The sequence below is a fragment of the Manduca sexta genome, unplaced genomic scaffold (genome assembly GCF_014839805.1).
Source record: "Manduca sexta isolate Smith_Timp_Sample1 unplaced genomic scaffold, JHU_Msex_v1.0 HiC_scaffold_2287, whole genome shotgun sequence".
NCBI classification, from domain to species: Eukaryota; Metazoa; Arthropoda; class Insecta; order Lepidoptera; family Sphingidae; genus Manduca; species Manduca sexta.
In genome coordinates, this window is record NW_023593236.1 from 1 (window position 1) to 14260 (window position 14260).

The 14260-nt window shown below is 35.9% G+C and overlaps 1 protein-coding gene across 1 annotated transcript; it reads left to right on the plus strand.

Annotated features, from left to right (window-relative positions):
• Positions 1-221: 221 nt before the first annotated feature.
• Positions 222-11050, plus strand: LOC119192042 (QRFP-like peptide receptor). Its single transcript, XM_037445890.1, has 4 exons — positions 222-280; positions 1054-1196; positions 10396-10622; positions 10844-11050. Exons 1-4 carry the CDS (start codon positions 222-224, stop codon positions 11048-11050), a joined length of 636 nt encoding a protein of 211 aa, XP_037301787.1.
• Positions 11051-14260: the final 3210 nt, after the last annotated feature.

A 14260-nucleotide genomic window follows, 5' to 3' on the forward strand; every position in this document is an offset into this window, starting at 1 on the left:
TATTGATGGTTGCAGTTTACTTGTGACTTTCATCGAAATTCCGGGAAGTGAGACTAAAATGTTATCGAAACCTATGAACGGACATACAAGTTCAAGATTTTATCTCGGAATTTGTAGTAATTTGTGGAAGTTAAAACTCCATTAGTGCAGTACCGGTTTGATGTATATTTGTCTTCAGTGAATCGCTGATGGTAAAGTAGCACAGGAAGTTAAAGTCAGCGATGACGTGGGTGTCAAGTCCGCGGACTCAGCCTCCGATGTGGGCTCCCCTGAAGCCGTGGTAATACTCTTAACGGATTTTATCGACCTCTCCCTTCCTTCGCTCTTCTTTTAATCCTCACGGTTTGACAAACAATCACAATTTGATAAAAATATTGTGGAAAAAAAATTGTCGTGTGCGCAGCCCTTAATACATAGTTTATGCATTCCTTGTCATTCATTTTAAATGCAAGATGACTTATTTATATCACAGTCTCTATCAGGAAGCTGAGATTGAATTCTTTAGTCGCATTAAGTTGGTTTATAAGGTATAAGATATGGGAGGTTATTTAAGTTTTCCATAAATATTATATTCACGCCTGTAACTCTAGAAGGATAGATTGAAGTACACTGTGCCAACGATACAAATCCATTTTAGCCTTTACAATTCTTTAAATACTAAGACATATTTGCAAGTGTATTCATTTAAGTAATAAACACTATTAATAAAGGAGGTAAAGGTATTATTAAATGTTAATGACTGCTTCGTTAGCGTGGTTGTATTTTGTGCGCAGTACGCTACCGCCCTGAAGTCCCTGGATGGAATCTCGGGTCGGGCAATGTTATATTGGGCTTGTCTGCTCAGTATAAGCCCGGAGTATGGCATCGATTGATTATACAGATAGCCTGGCCTTTTATCTCATAATAGGTTGGATTAAACAGGCAAAACGAGGCCTCCCTGGTTGCACGTCTTCCTTCCCTACGAGGACGAAGGCGTGTGGTGTTTGCTGAGAAATTTTAATTACATTTTGTAAACTATCGATGTTGGCTTTAAAATATTGTTTATTGTTTCAGTGTGACCAACATATTCCTAGTGAACCTCTCTGTGGCGGACCTGCTAGTGACATTGTTCTGCATGCCGGTGCAGATCGCGAAGGCGGTCACCGTGCTCTGGTACTTCGGCGAGGTCATGTGCAAGACTCTCAACTTCTTGCAAGGTGAATAATTAGTTGATATTAGTCTTAGCAATGTGACTTTACAGAATGCATATAGTAATGAACCGTGCAAATTTTTGGAGTTAAAATATCATGCGTCTATCCCATAGGGAGGCTGCGGATTGCCTCTCTGCATGATTCTGGTACACTTTTTCGCCTCTCCACTTTTATTATTTTCCTCATATATTTGCCGAATCAGGGTACTTTTAACTTGCCCGATTCTAAGAATGACAGATTATGTGAGATTATCTGACTTTCAAAGGTTCAGTGCAGTCGATCCTTACCGGCTATTCCATCTACACTCGCTTTTTATCACTCTTTTGAGATAAAAGCTATCTCATAATAGTAATATGTAAAAATGGCACGGTCTTTACCAAGTAGAAAATATAAATTTGACTTTTATTGATGTGTGTAGACTAATCTTACATTTGTATATTTATATAGGAAATAAAATATTCCCCCGAGATTGCTCATCCGCCAAAATTGGCATCGGTAATTGGGTAATTTTTCATCAATTTGACGCCATTCGATGTGGGGAAATTTGCTATTGATTTACGATTAAGATTTCCTTAAATATTGGAATAATGGTAAAAATCAAGTTTTTTTTAAGTATAAATCTCGACACTATGCCGGCTTGTTAGAACCGGATACACACAGTCTGACCCTGGAACGCGACACACTTACTAAAGCCTTTAGAGCGGGTTCTTATACATTGTATATGGTGGTCGATATCCGAGCGGATACGGAATATATCCTACCATTAATATGTTCATCTTACTTTCCTGATGTACATTACTGGATTTAAACAAATGTATCCCAAGACGAACCTTTTTTCACAGCTTCATGCGGCAAATGTGGGTAATCTGAGATATCCACAGCATCGAAAGTATCTAGATATCGAAAAAAAGTAACATTTATTGCCACAGAAGAGGGAACATTTCCATGTGCAATTACACCGTGGTAACTGGATAGCCATCTCAGCACACGCTGTGTTATGATGAAAGCCATCAAATTCAGTGTTGGTTTTCAGTTTCCACCCAGAGTCCAGCGTGGACACCAGAGGAAAATAGTCCATAAACCTATAGCTACCTAAAGTCAAAATCAAATCATTTATGTGCTGAATATAGGTTACATGAATGTTACAAGTAATGTAAAAATGGAAAGTCTCGCCTTATTATCCCTTTACTTGGCGTTTGTAATATGCCTAGTACAAATACAATATATTTCAAACCACACCATGGTTGTACTGCCTGCTTTAAACGATAAGAGTAGGTACAGAGACGAAAAGAGGTATTTTAGTGCTTAGGTATCTCATTAATTATATAAAAGCAAATTATCAATTTTATACATGCAAGCCAAATCAGCCCACTGCTTCTGATGGTAAATGAAGTGGGGTAATAGTGTCGATTTGCGAGAGATGATTACTCTCACCAGTCGACAAAATTATGCCGGCCTTTTGGAAGTTATGTTTGTTTTCTATAAGACGGTGACACTATCCCTTTCGAAACGACCCATTATTGTAGACAGATTATGCTGGATGTCACGTATACAATCTCTAACCACCCATGTATGGAATATATCGGGTGCTTTCCAGGCGCCTACGAAATCCCATACAAAGAAGCATCATAAGCTCTTGAGTTGTGTCATCCTATTTGTTTCGTAGAAATCCTACTCCAAAGGTATGTAAAAATAAAGCAGGTAACTACACTTTTAGAGCAGCCCTAACAGTTCATCCAAGTTTGAGGCGGGATCGGGAAGTTTGAGGCGTGATCTACTATTTGGCTTAGCTCATCTCTAACCGAGATACTTGGAACGTAGATTTAGTGCCTTTTAACTAGTATCGTGTTTAGTTATTTCCCCTCTCACACAGCGTCATGGCGAGTCAGGAATAAGTGGAAAATAGTATTGTCCCGTATGAAGATGGTCAAACTGAACATCTCTGGTGCCTCATTAGTTTTATTTAACATAATATTATGAGTATATAGGTAATACACGTCGGCTTTACCCACGTGAAAATCTGTCCCAGTCCAAAAGTTTCTTATCACTGTAGCGTTTCATAGCACCATCTTTACGACACCGGCGCTATCCTTTTAATAAATGAGTTGTCTGTAAGAGATTGCCTTATGCGCGATAAGACCGCCATTTGTACTTATTTTCTTGTTTTATTATTTTTATCCCTGGTGAACAATAAAGTTTAATAAATAAATAAATAAAAAAAATGAGATTTTAAATTAAAAAATAAACCTACTTCTTAATGCAGGACATGGTCTATGCTTGTGCCAAATTCAAAGCCGTTCAGCGGTTTTAATTTTTACTTCTAACAAATCCAAACATTTTTATTTCAGACAGTACCGACAGTAAGTAATTAAGAGTAAGTTAAGATAATAAGGCGACAAGCTATTTTTATTACTACTATTCTACTTAACATCTAGCTTTTCCGATTATTATTGTATTCATGAAGTGTGTGTATGAGCCGCAAATATTTGCTTTAAGTTTTCGTTTTCGGGTCCGATAGTTTCTCATAATTGAAACGACTGTAACCCTTTATTAGCTTGGAGTCAGGCTCTTGTGTGACTCTCATGTCATTAAATTTAAGAACTATTACCAGTTTAGTTAATATTTTGTTTCACGCTTTAGCATGAAGGCAAGTATGCAATATACATTTTGCACTCCTTATCTTTATATGTGAATAATTTGCAAGTTAATGAGGATTCAGTATTCCCTGAATTAACTAAGCATTGACATAAAACGCGGGCTGTCAATCTAAATAGATTTTGTATTTACAGGAGCCGCGGTGTATTTTTATACGACTAAACGACGTTAAGTAAAATCCTTCGATTAGTATATAGGTAATAAAGAATAGGTATTTTCTTTTACGTGTCTTTTACAGGGGTCAGCTTGTGTATGTCCGGTTCCAACAGGCCGGCATAATTGTGTCGACTGCCGAGGAGAAGTCATCTCTTGTCTATCTACATTCTATTGGACCCCACTCTACTCACCATCAGGTGTTCTGGGTTCGCTTTGCCGTGCATTAATAAAAATCTCATATACCGTACCAAATAGTAGTGCCTACAGCAAACACAGAAGTGAGGTCGATGACGAAACCTAAAAGAATAGCTGTTAAAAGTTTCTTAAGCCAAAATAGGAAAACTTGGTTACCGCTGCTCGGTGGAAACATTAAACTAAAATTATCTAGACAGGCAGGTCTCTTGTACACGAAAATGTTCATAAGTTTTGTTTTAATGTTGGTACCGTTAGTATTCACTTTCAATATTCTCATTGAAGAATACTGTAGTCAATAAAATTACTAGACTTTGGCAACTTATCATCTAATGTCTCACAGTGACTAGCACAGCCGAAATTTGGATAGTGTTACTGGTATTTTTGGTCGACTCTTCAATCTGAAGCTTAAAAAACAAACCAAGATAATAGCAGCCCGTCTCTCGCATACTAGAGACCTCATTTAGCCTCTTAATTTTAAAAGAAAAGTGGGTACTCTCAAATAATAGCATTTAGCAAAAAATTTACTCCAAAAAACTTCCTCGAACTTAATGAGAAAGGCTGGAACCTTCGAAAAAATTCGTAAACCGTAACACAATTTTGTATAATTTTTTGGGCAAACGCGCGCTGCCTGGTAGAAATTTCTGTTTCGTTTTTTTCCACCTCGCGGAGTTTTTGTATTTTTTATCATTTTCCCGATATCAAATAAATTATGGCAAGCTACCAACACGTCACAATAACTCAATTTAAAATGCGGAGTTTTGCAATTTTATGTTTATAAAAAAAAAAAACATTGTTAGAAGTTATAAATGCGAAGTAATAAATGATGTTTTACAAAACTGATTCGGCATGACAATAGAAAACTTTGTTCATTGCGTGCGTACATCAAACATTAAATAACTAAAATTTATAAAACGAAGAAATCTTTTCGCCTTAACTTCGGCATTACTTTTTAATAAAGCGAATTTTATATACACAGTATTAAAGACTATAATGTGGTAAGCATAAAGTCTACTTACCAACAAGCGCAGTATTTGACATCTAACAGAAAGATAGACCGCATAACGCAGAAATATCGCAGAAACTCACAGGAACGCTGAAAAAAAATATATGAATTCAATTGGGTATCTGTGTTTAACTCTAGCCAATCCGTAAAATTTTACATATTATAATAAAATTGTAACTGCAAGAGATCTGTACATTATCTGTAGATATTGTAGAAAAACTAATAAGGTGGGTCTTTATTGCAACAACAGAAGTCAAAACAATTTTTTAGATTTTTTCTGTCTGTATGTTTATACACGCATCACGCAAAATGACTGCATGGTATTGAAATTATTAAAACTAATTAACATAAATCGCACAACATAATCAATAATAATAAGTAGAAATTCTGTACACAATTTCGTTATGCATACGTGAGCGCTAAAAACGATTTTAGGCAATTTATCCCCTAGAGGGGTTAATGCTATCACTCATGGGTCTGGCCGGTTATAAAATAAATTATATCTGGTAATATAGCCAATGCTAGCGAAATGTTTTGTAATTAAGTTGATATAATCGTAGTTTATGGCAATTAACTTATTTCTAATTTTATGATAACAAAATTTATATAGATTATTTCTCTTATTTTTGTTAGATTTCATATGTTTCTTCGTTTCATTGCCTACGATTTAATACGTATAACTTAAGTAATTGTGTGGCCGTTGATGCTGACTTCATTGAGATGATACACGTTTGCGGCATATTTTTATGGTTCTTGCTCGTAGCTGCGCCTGCGTGGAGGTTCATTTGTGACAAAAGCTAAACCAGCCTTTGTAGTTTTTATGATATAAGGTTACTCATTACGAAACTTCGTCAAAATAGGTTTAGTATTTTAGTCGTGAGAGATATTAGGTAGATAAAGTCAATTCTCACTCTAATAGAAATGTCGCGTGCGACTGACATGTTGCATATCCTGTACTGGCAAAAGAAAATTCTCAGATAACTTTTTAAAAAACAAGAAATATAATGATTTATGTTTACCCAAATGTTAGACATTGATATAAAACTATTCACACATTCAAAGAGTAGCTTTCATGGTCACCGCGGACTACTATCTGTCTACTGTCCGCCCGTAACCATTTAGGCTGCAAACTTTCGAAACGACGGGAGAAAGTAGTAATATAGATCACCGTGATAAAATCCGTAAATAGTTTATCACATGGAAATATGCTTGCCACGACGTTGTACGTGCGAGATTTGCTCTTGCTCCTTTATTAGACTTGACGTGTTTGTCGCAACGCACAAAAATAATAATGCCATATTGAAAAGTAACTTATGCAGGTTAAGAATATACGTGCCCATCTCTACTAATATAGCTTTAGTTGAAGAGAACGGTTTATTATTTGTTCAAACGCGCTTATTTCGGAAGCTGCTTCCATTCTGATAATTCTTTTACGAAAAGGCGGCTACAGTATCTTCGACCGGTACAGGCAACTACTTTACCAGGAGAAGGTCGTCTACGCGATTAGAGCCGCAAAACTAGTATTTTATAAGATAAGAGCCTAATGTTTAACGATTTAAGGATTACTATACGTAATCTCAACGAATCCAAGAGTTTGTCATTGAGAATTACTACGCTGGAAATGTCTTCCAGTAAACGACGCAAAAATATATTCTTTATGTAATAAAGGATATTTTCTGCAAAATAAAGAAAATAATGTTTAGTAAAAGGAAAAAACACTAAGCTCTCTCTTACAGTCACCTTATACAAGGTCTAGTGTATTCTACTTGTCGAATAAGTGAGACAAAAGTAATTTGTTTTAAACTTGAGTGTTTTACAAGTTTCGTAATGTTGTAGACTTACTTGACTTTCGTCACACTAATATTATAACATGTGAAAGTTTGTAGACATGTTATTTGGTGGAATATAACTATTTCAACAACATAATATTTCTTTTCTCGTAGCAATTTCTATTTCTGCCGCCGAGTGGTAGTCACTGTTGTGTTCCGGTTTGAAGGAGACATTGTAGTTAGTGTTACTATTGGATGTATATTAAGACTTATAAACCAATATCTCAGAAGAGAATCTCATATCTCAAGATGGCGAGCGCAGTGGCATACCGAACAATACTTTGTAATTCAAAGTGTTGGATGGTGTTTCTACTATGTATGGGCGGTCGTATTGCTTACCATCAGGCGAACGGCAAGCTCGTCTCGTCATTCAAAACAATAAAAAATATAAATACACATTAGACAGTAAAACGACATATTTAACAATAAATTCGTATCGCAGAGATGCGTGCAATCACGTGTTTTATAACAGCTAAAATCATCGAGCACAAGATTTAGCGATAGTAAAATGTTTAAAGGTTATTGTTTTGCACGGAACGTTGTAAAATAAATCTGCGTTTATAGTAGGCACCGACGTTCGTAAACCAGTTTAAAATAAGCTTAATGAACGATTAAATAAACGTTCTTTAATATTAGGCAAATTGTTTGGGACGAAATTTGAGTGGTCCTGCACAATAAGTAAAAGGAGTAAGAGTTCGTTTGGGTATCGGACTGTCTGTTTCTGTGGGTAGTGTTCAAATTGTTGTTCGATTTTTAAACATTATAAAGTGTGATTATTAGTTAAAAATAAAATTTGGGTATGTTACATTTTTTATTTAAAAACAAAGGTTAGGTATCATGTATTTAACGGAATATGTCTTTGAAATTATTGTAAAACGTATGTGAATTATTTTTTTTCCAATCTAGTCTGTGACGGGAGTTGGTTTTGAATATATTAACCTCCGATGTGAGCCTGTATTAAATGTTTCTGTTTCTCTGCGACTCCCACGGGAAATATAGAGGCAAATGATAATCTTAACTGTATACCGCAGGGCATAGTATGTTCAAATAATCATGATTTCTAATTATGCTTTTTAAGTTTTCTTGTGCCGAATTAAGCTTTTGTCTGTTTTTAGTAATGTTTGTAAATATGTTTATTTTTATATTACTAAAAACGGCGATAACCTCGATTGGTTTTGGGCGGACTGCCGAGACGAATGTGCCAAGGGCACACACCTCTGACTTTTCTATAAAATGATGTGTGTATTCTTTGTGAATTATCGCTTGCTTTAACAAGAAGAAGCTTTTAGGAAAACATCGTGAGGAAAGCTACTTACCTGAGAAATTCTCTAAATCCGCACTAGGCCAGCGTGGTGGACTAAGGCCTAATCGCTCTCAGTAGTAGAGGAGGCCCGTGCCCAACAGTGGGACAGTATATAATACAAGGCTGATATTATTATTTTTTATATTACTGTATTCATACTTATTAGACGTTATATTAAAACGTGCTATAGTTGTGGCATTGTTCGCCAAGGTGAAGCAACTTTTCGATATTCTGAATAGTTTCTCAGTAAATATTCTTGACTACGTTAAGTATTGTTATTTGCAATTTTATTAACATATTCAAACTTCTGTGATACTAGTTTTGCGTACGTTTTATTGAAGTTTCTTTTCGTTCAGCAATTTTCGAATTTCGTAAAATGCATTCGAAGTTATTTGAAAGTAAAATGGAATTGGAGTGTTGGCAGTATTATATTTTTTTTACTACAAGGTAGAGTCTGGGTAGATATGGCACGACGAGTAAGAGAAATATGTCAAATTGGGTTATATATTGTTATATAGATGAACAAGGACAAATGAGAATACTTAATGTGTACAAGAAATTTAACTCTTATTAACTAAAAAAGAATTATAAATTAAATCAATAAAGAGCTGTCAATAACAATTGACTCCATCCCATTATGAAGATAATTTTATTATAGCACAATCAATTTTATTCAAACCATTGTGCGTATTCACACTGACGCACGCAGGTTAAATCCTATTAATGTAGTTTTAACCATCTCTCACAATATATTTATAGAACGACGTAGCTGTAAGCGGATTGTTTTTGTTTAATTTTAAACAAACTATTATATAAACGTTTTTATGACTCTCATATTGGCTTAATATCGTGTGCCGGTTTATATAAACAATTTTATTGTGTAAAAAATAGATTTAATTATAATATTAAACCATTTATAGATGCACCTACTAGTTTATCTCTGCACCACCCTGGGTGATAGAAAATGTCTTTGACATTAAGTCCTTATATAAAAAGTGTATGCTCCTCCTGTATGTAAAAAGTGTATAAATAAATAAAAAGTTCCTTTGTCAAAATAAGATTTATTTCTTTCTATCCATCCCATTTGCTGTTAGGAACGGTTCGGATTGTACGAAGGGTGAACTGCGCAGTAGTTTTTGATGACATTCAATTTTGAGAATACACACATGATAAATGATTTTTCAGTAGAGTGACAATGTGACGGGTAATAATTTATTTGATAAATTACCCTTTGAAACTTTCGATCAACGTTTACATTTATAAATATTCCATATAATTTGAACATACATACATACATAACATCACGCATTTATCCCCGAAAGTATGCAGAAGGTGCAACTAAGGCACCCACTTTTCGCCAAGTATGTTCCGTCCCAAGATATGACAGGGGCGAGCCTATCGCCATATCGGGCACAAATTCAGACTCCGGGCTGATACTGAGCAGAGAAACCTAAATATCACTTTGCCCGACCCGATTCGAACCCAGGACCTCAGAGCGCTATTGTACCGGACATGCAATACAACTACGCCACCGAGGCAGGCAGTAATTTGAACATAATGTGTACATAATGCAGACTATGTTATAACTTTTGTCACGTTTAATGCTCAGTAATTCTATAGACTTGCCTTGCTTGGTTATATTAAGATCGTTTAGGTTCTAGTCGTCAACGACGGCGTTGTGTGGTTTGGCAGACTTCATTTCTTATTTACAATTAGGTTAGGTGTCCTCATAATGTTTTCTTTCATTATTAAAGCGAACGATAATTCTTTTATCTAAATATGAGAGACGTTTAGTATAATTTTCCTCCATAACACTTCGGCTTGATATTCGAAAATACTGGCAGATCACAAAAAAAAGTCTTAATACGAGAATCTAACAATCAACCCGTCGCGTCGTTTTTCATTTCATTTCTCGACCAGTCTAGGGTTCCCAGGAAACAAGGACCTCCCATTTCACATTCCAAGTATACCACACCACGAGACCAAAAAGTCTAGACTAACTAGCGATATTATATAACCAATTCGTGCATATTCAACATATGAACTCTTTATTTTCCTCCCCAGGAGTAGCTGTAGCATCAAGCGTCTTCACGATCACTGCCATGTCGGTGGACCGATACTTGGCCATCACGCAGTCCCTGAGGCAGCCGTGGATGCCGTCGAGGCGTGGCGCATGCGCACTCCTCGCCGCCCTCTGGCTCGTGGCGTTTGCAATCTTCGCCCCACTGCTAGCAGTGGCGGCTGTGGAGCGAGAACGAGTCCCCCTACTGTCTCGCACAAGGAATGGATCGGTAAGTTGGACCAGCCGCTACACTGCTCTTTAAATGCCAACGGATAAAGTCCCATATAAAAACTTGATAAAGCTAGTTAGTACAAGGGTAATATTTCCCCGTGAAGGCTTTACATTTCTGGAATATTCTAGACATACGGACAAATTTATTTCCCAGTTTGAAGCGCGAGGGAAGCGGTATTCAGTTTCTATTTGAAATTTTAGATATCCCAATGATTGTAGACAGCTACATCAGGTAAACGACCTGATCATCTGCAGTCGTTTCTCAATAACATAAAGAAAAAAGAACTTGTCCCGTCGCGAAAGGCAAAACTATTCCTTAAGAGCCAAGCCACGAAGTCGCCGCCGAAGCGGTACCGCGAGCGGTTTTATGTCAGCAGCGACGAGAGAGCGAGACACATATACGGGAGAATGGGAGGCTATACCTGAGCCAGAGCAGTACGGATAGCGCCGGAGTACCGCTCGCCGCGCCGCGTCGCCATTTACCACCGTTTTCGTGGTTTGGCCCTAATAGAATTGCAAACAAAAACTAGAGAGAATAAAAGGAATGAAATGGCGTTTGCACAGTACATATTCTCAGGTAAGCTTTCTCGTAATTTATGAGAGTTGCAGACACAAGGTCTGTAATATAATTTACAAACATTATGTTGTTAAAGTCTAGGGATGCTAATGAAATTTGACAAATAAATTTGTCTTTGATAACCAGACTCCGTCTGGGTTATTGATGTTAATTATTATGATAGTAAGCATACTACTACGTAGTACCTTCACTACATACAATATTAACTCGCTCTTTTAGAGAATTCCCTTTCTTATGGTGGGATAGGTGTTATTACATCTACATTTTCCCTACTTAAATATTCCACGAGACCCTGTAATGAACTCAGGGTTGTGTAATATAAAGAAGTTACAGGAATTAATTACGTGCAGATATTAAATCTCGTGTTCTACAACTTCGGTATTGGCACGCCCACTGCACACGAATTAATTGTTTAAGCCCATTAAAAGTTCTAACGCTTGCTTCAAAATTAAACCTTAATTTGTTATAAAATCACGCTTAAATGCTTCTGTTTGTATGATCAGGGTAGCAAAGAAATGTTTCTTAGAATTTATTGATAATCATTTTCAATGATTTAAATTATTGTGTGTTAATAGATTTAGTAACTTTAACGTCATTCAATAAGCGTTATCCCATTGGGATCATAGACTGTATCTACGTGTCTACCTTTTTTCAACACGGGAAATCCATTTACGGATTTTTGTCAAACTCATAGGCGTGGATTTCTATTGAGCTCAGGCCTCAACCTTCCTTCAGACTAAAATCCTGCAATTCTTCGCACTTTCTTCTGGGTCATCGAGGTGCGCATGCAACTGCATTCAACCTCAGCTCCTGCGGCAGTCGATTATAATTAACCACTCGAAATTCCAGAATCGGAGCACGTATGATGCAACCGGCCTTTTTTACGTTGCACTGCTAAGGAATTACATTAATCCCTAAATCTAACAGCTGTTTTTCCATTCGTTTAATTTTTGTCCGTGGTGCTTTACAACTGGCTTATCTAGTTGTAAACATTCCTGTAATTGAGGTTAAAATGCCTCGGCGGTTTATTATTTTGTCTCCCGCTTTACTATGGAGCTCCGTACCTTTTTATTTGAATAATTTCATTGCGGGATAAACACAAATTACTGTTCCCTGAGAATTGCCAAGCTTCACCTCATAAAATACGTGCCATCACTGCCACGGCTGATCCTGGCTTACAGGAGTTGTGGTTGGTGCGAGGGCTGCAAAGTCTAAGAAATTTCATTCGAGTAGACGTTAGTTATAGTATAGCCGCTTTAATGTCTACCAAGAGGCTCTGATCTTCACCAGTTGCTATAATTTTGCCGGCCAGTCGTATCAATTGTACAGGCATAATCCTCTGATCTGTGTTCATTTTCATCTATGTTATGTGGTGTGCTAGCGAATATAGACATCGTCATATTTCACATTTAACATTAGTATGATTTAGAGTAGTACCACAACAAAGCTTGCACTTCACTCTTATCTAATGGAATTTACGCAGACCTTCCACGCCATTTCCTGCTAACCAAGGCGCAGATTTATGTACATAACTGTTTCATGGAATGTATGGATTAAATGGTGCTCCGTATATTAGAATAATTGTAAAATATTCAAAGTGATTTTCAAAATAATAGTCGGTTTGACTATTTCGCTTGATAGCCCAGGCGAACATTTAGATAATAGATACAATAACATTTAGATAAAGAATACACGTGCAGTAATAGTTAGAGATTAGAAAAATCCTTCATAAATCAACGAGAGAATCTAATTTTATTTAACATGGCGCCGTCCACGTCGAATTTTATTTGCAATTATTTTCACGACATGCTTAATAAGATTCTTGAATTACAATGACCTTTTATAAAAGAAGCTGATCTTAGTATACTAAAATAAGTTGAGATATACGCTGAATGATTTTCTTGCCAATATTTTAAATAAAATTAGAATATAAACAGTAATTATATAGACATACTAAGGCAGACAAAAAAATCAATAGTACACAAATTATTTTATTTATTTATTTTTATTTTATATATTTTATGTAGATCTTAATTATTTATTTTTAGTTTCTTGCGTTAAATTTTTGCGTATACATTGTATGTCACTGGAAAAGTAAATTTACCTTTTATTATATGTAAAGATTTTAACTGTCTCTCTTGGCAGCTGGAGGTTATGTAGAATCATCGACTTTCTGGTTTATTACCAGCCTTAAAAAATACATTAGCCTTGTCTCGCTAGTGTACTGGCATTGCTTAGAATAATCTTTGTATATTTTACTTAAACTGTGACACCGTTTATTACTGCGGTTTTATTATACCCTGGTATCGAAAATATCTTTTAAAACCTCGTCACAATGTGCCAAAATTTCAGTTTTTTTTTGTTTCGAAATAAAACTATTTACGGATTTTATCATGGTTATTTATATTATTATTTTCTCCCGACGTTTTGAAGACTTTGCAGCCTCCATGGTAACGGGACAGACCTTTTTGGTTCTTTGAGGAATGATATCACTGGATGGGTTATGGCAAGGAATTTTCATGATATGTTGCACCATTGCTGGTTACCCATAATTTCTTAAATTAACACTGTTTTACATTAACAACAACATTTACATCACGTGTTCCCTACCAAAATATATTTTTAATTAAAGTCAAAAAATTAAATCAACTTAAGAGGTCACGAACGATAGTTAAAATTAAGCGTAATTTCTATCTGTCACTAAATAGATGCTGTACCTATTTTCCAGTCATTGGGTTTTATTTTTATTTTGTTGAAAATCGTCTTGCCTCTTTACTATTGTAACTTTTTACGGAATACAATAGAAATAATCGTATTGGGTAGATATAAAAGACTAGATAGATATTAATCCAGAAACAAATATTTCAGGTCTGTTATGCTCGACTACCGTCAGCAAGTGAGGCGAGTAAAGTAGTTGAAGTTCTTTTCAATTATAATTGTAGTGGGGATCACAGTTTGTCTAAAATAAAAACCTTTTCAATTTAATGGAGTACAGAAAATAAACGAATTAAGCCCGGACTAAGATAACGTAAAACTAAGCTGTAGCGTTGATCTCTAAA

Coding starts and splice junctions, on each gene's coding strand:
- LOC119192042 (XM_037445890.1), top strand. CDS start 222: ATGACGTGGGTGTCAAGTCCGCGGACTCAGCCTCCGATGTGGGCTCCC. Junction 281..1,053: donor TGGGCTCCCCTGAAGCCGTG/GTAATACTCTTA, acceptor TTATTGTTTCAG/TGTGACCAACATATTCCTAG. Junction 10,623..10,843: donor CTCGCACAAGGAATGGATCG/GTAAGTTGGACC, acceptor CAATGATTGTAG/ACAGCTACATCAGGTAAACG.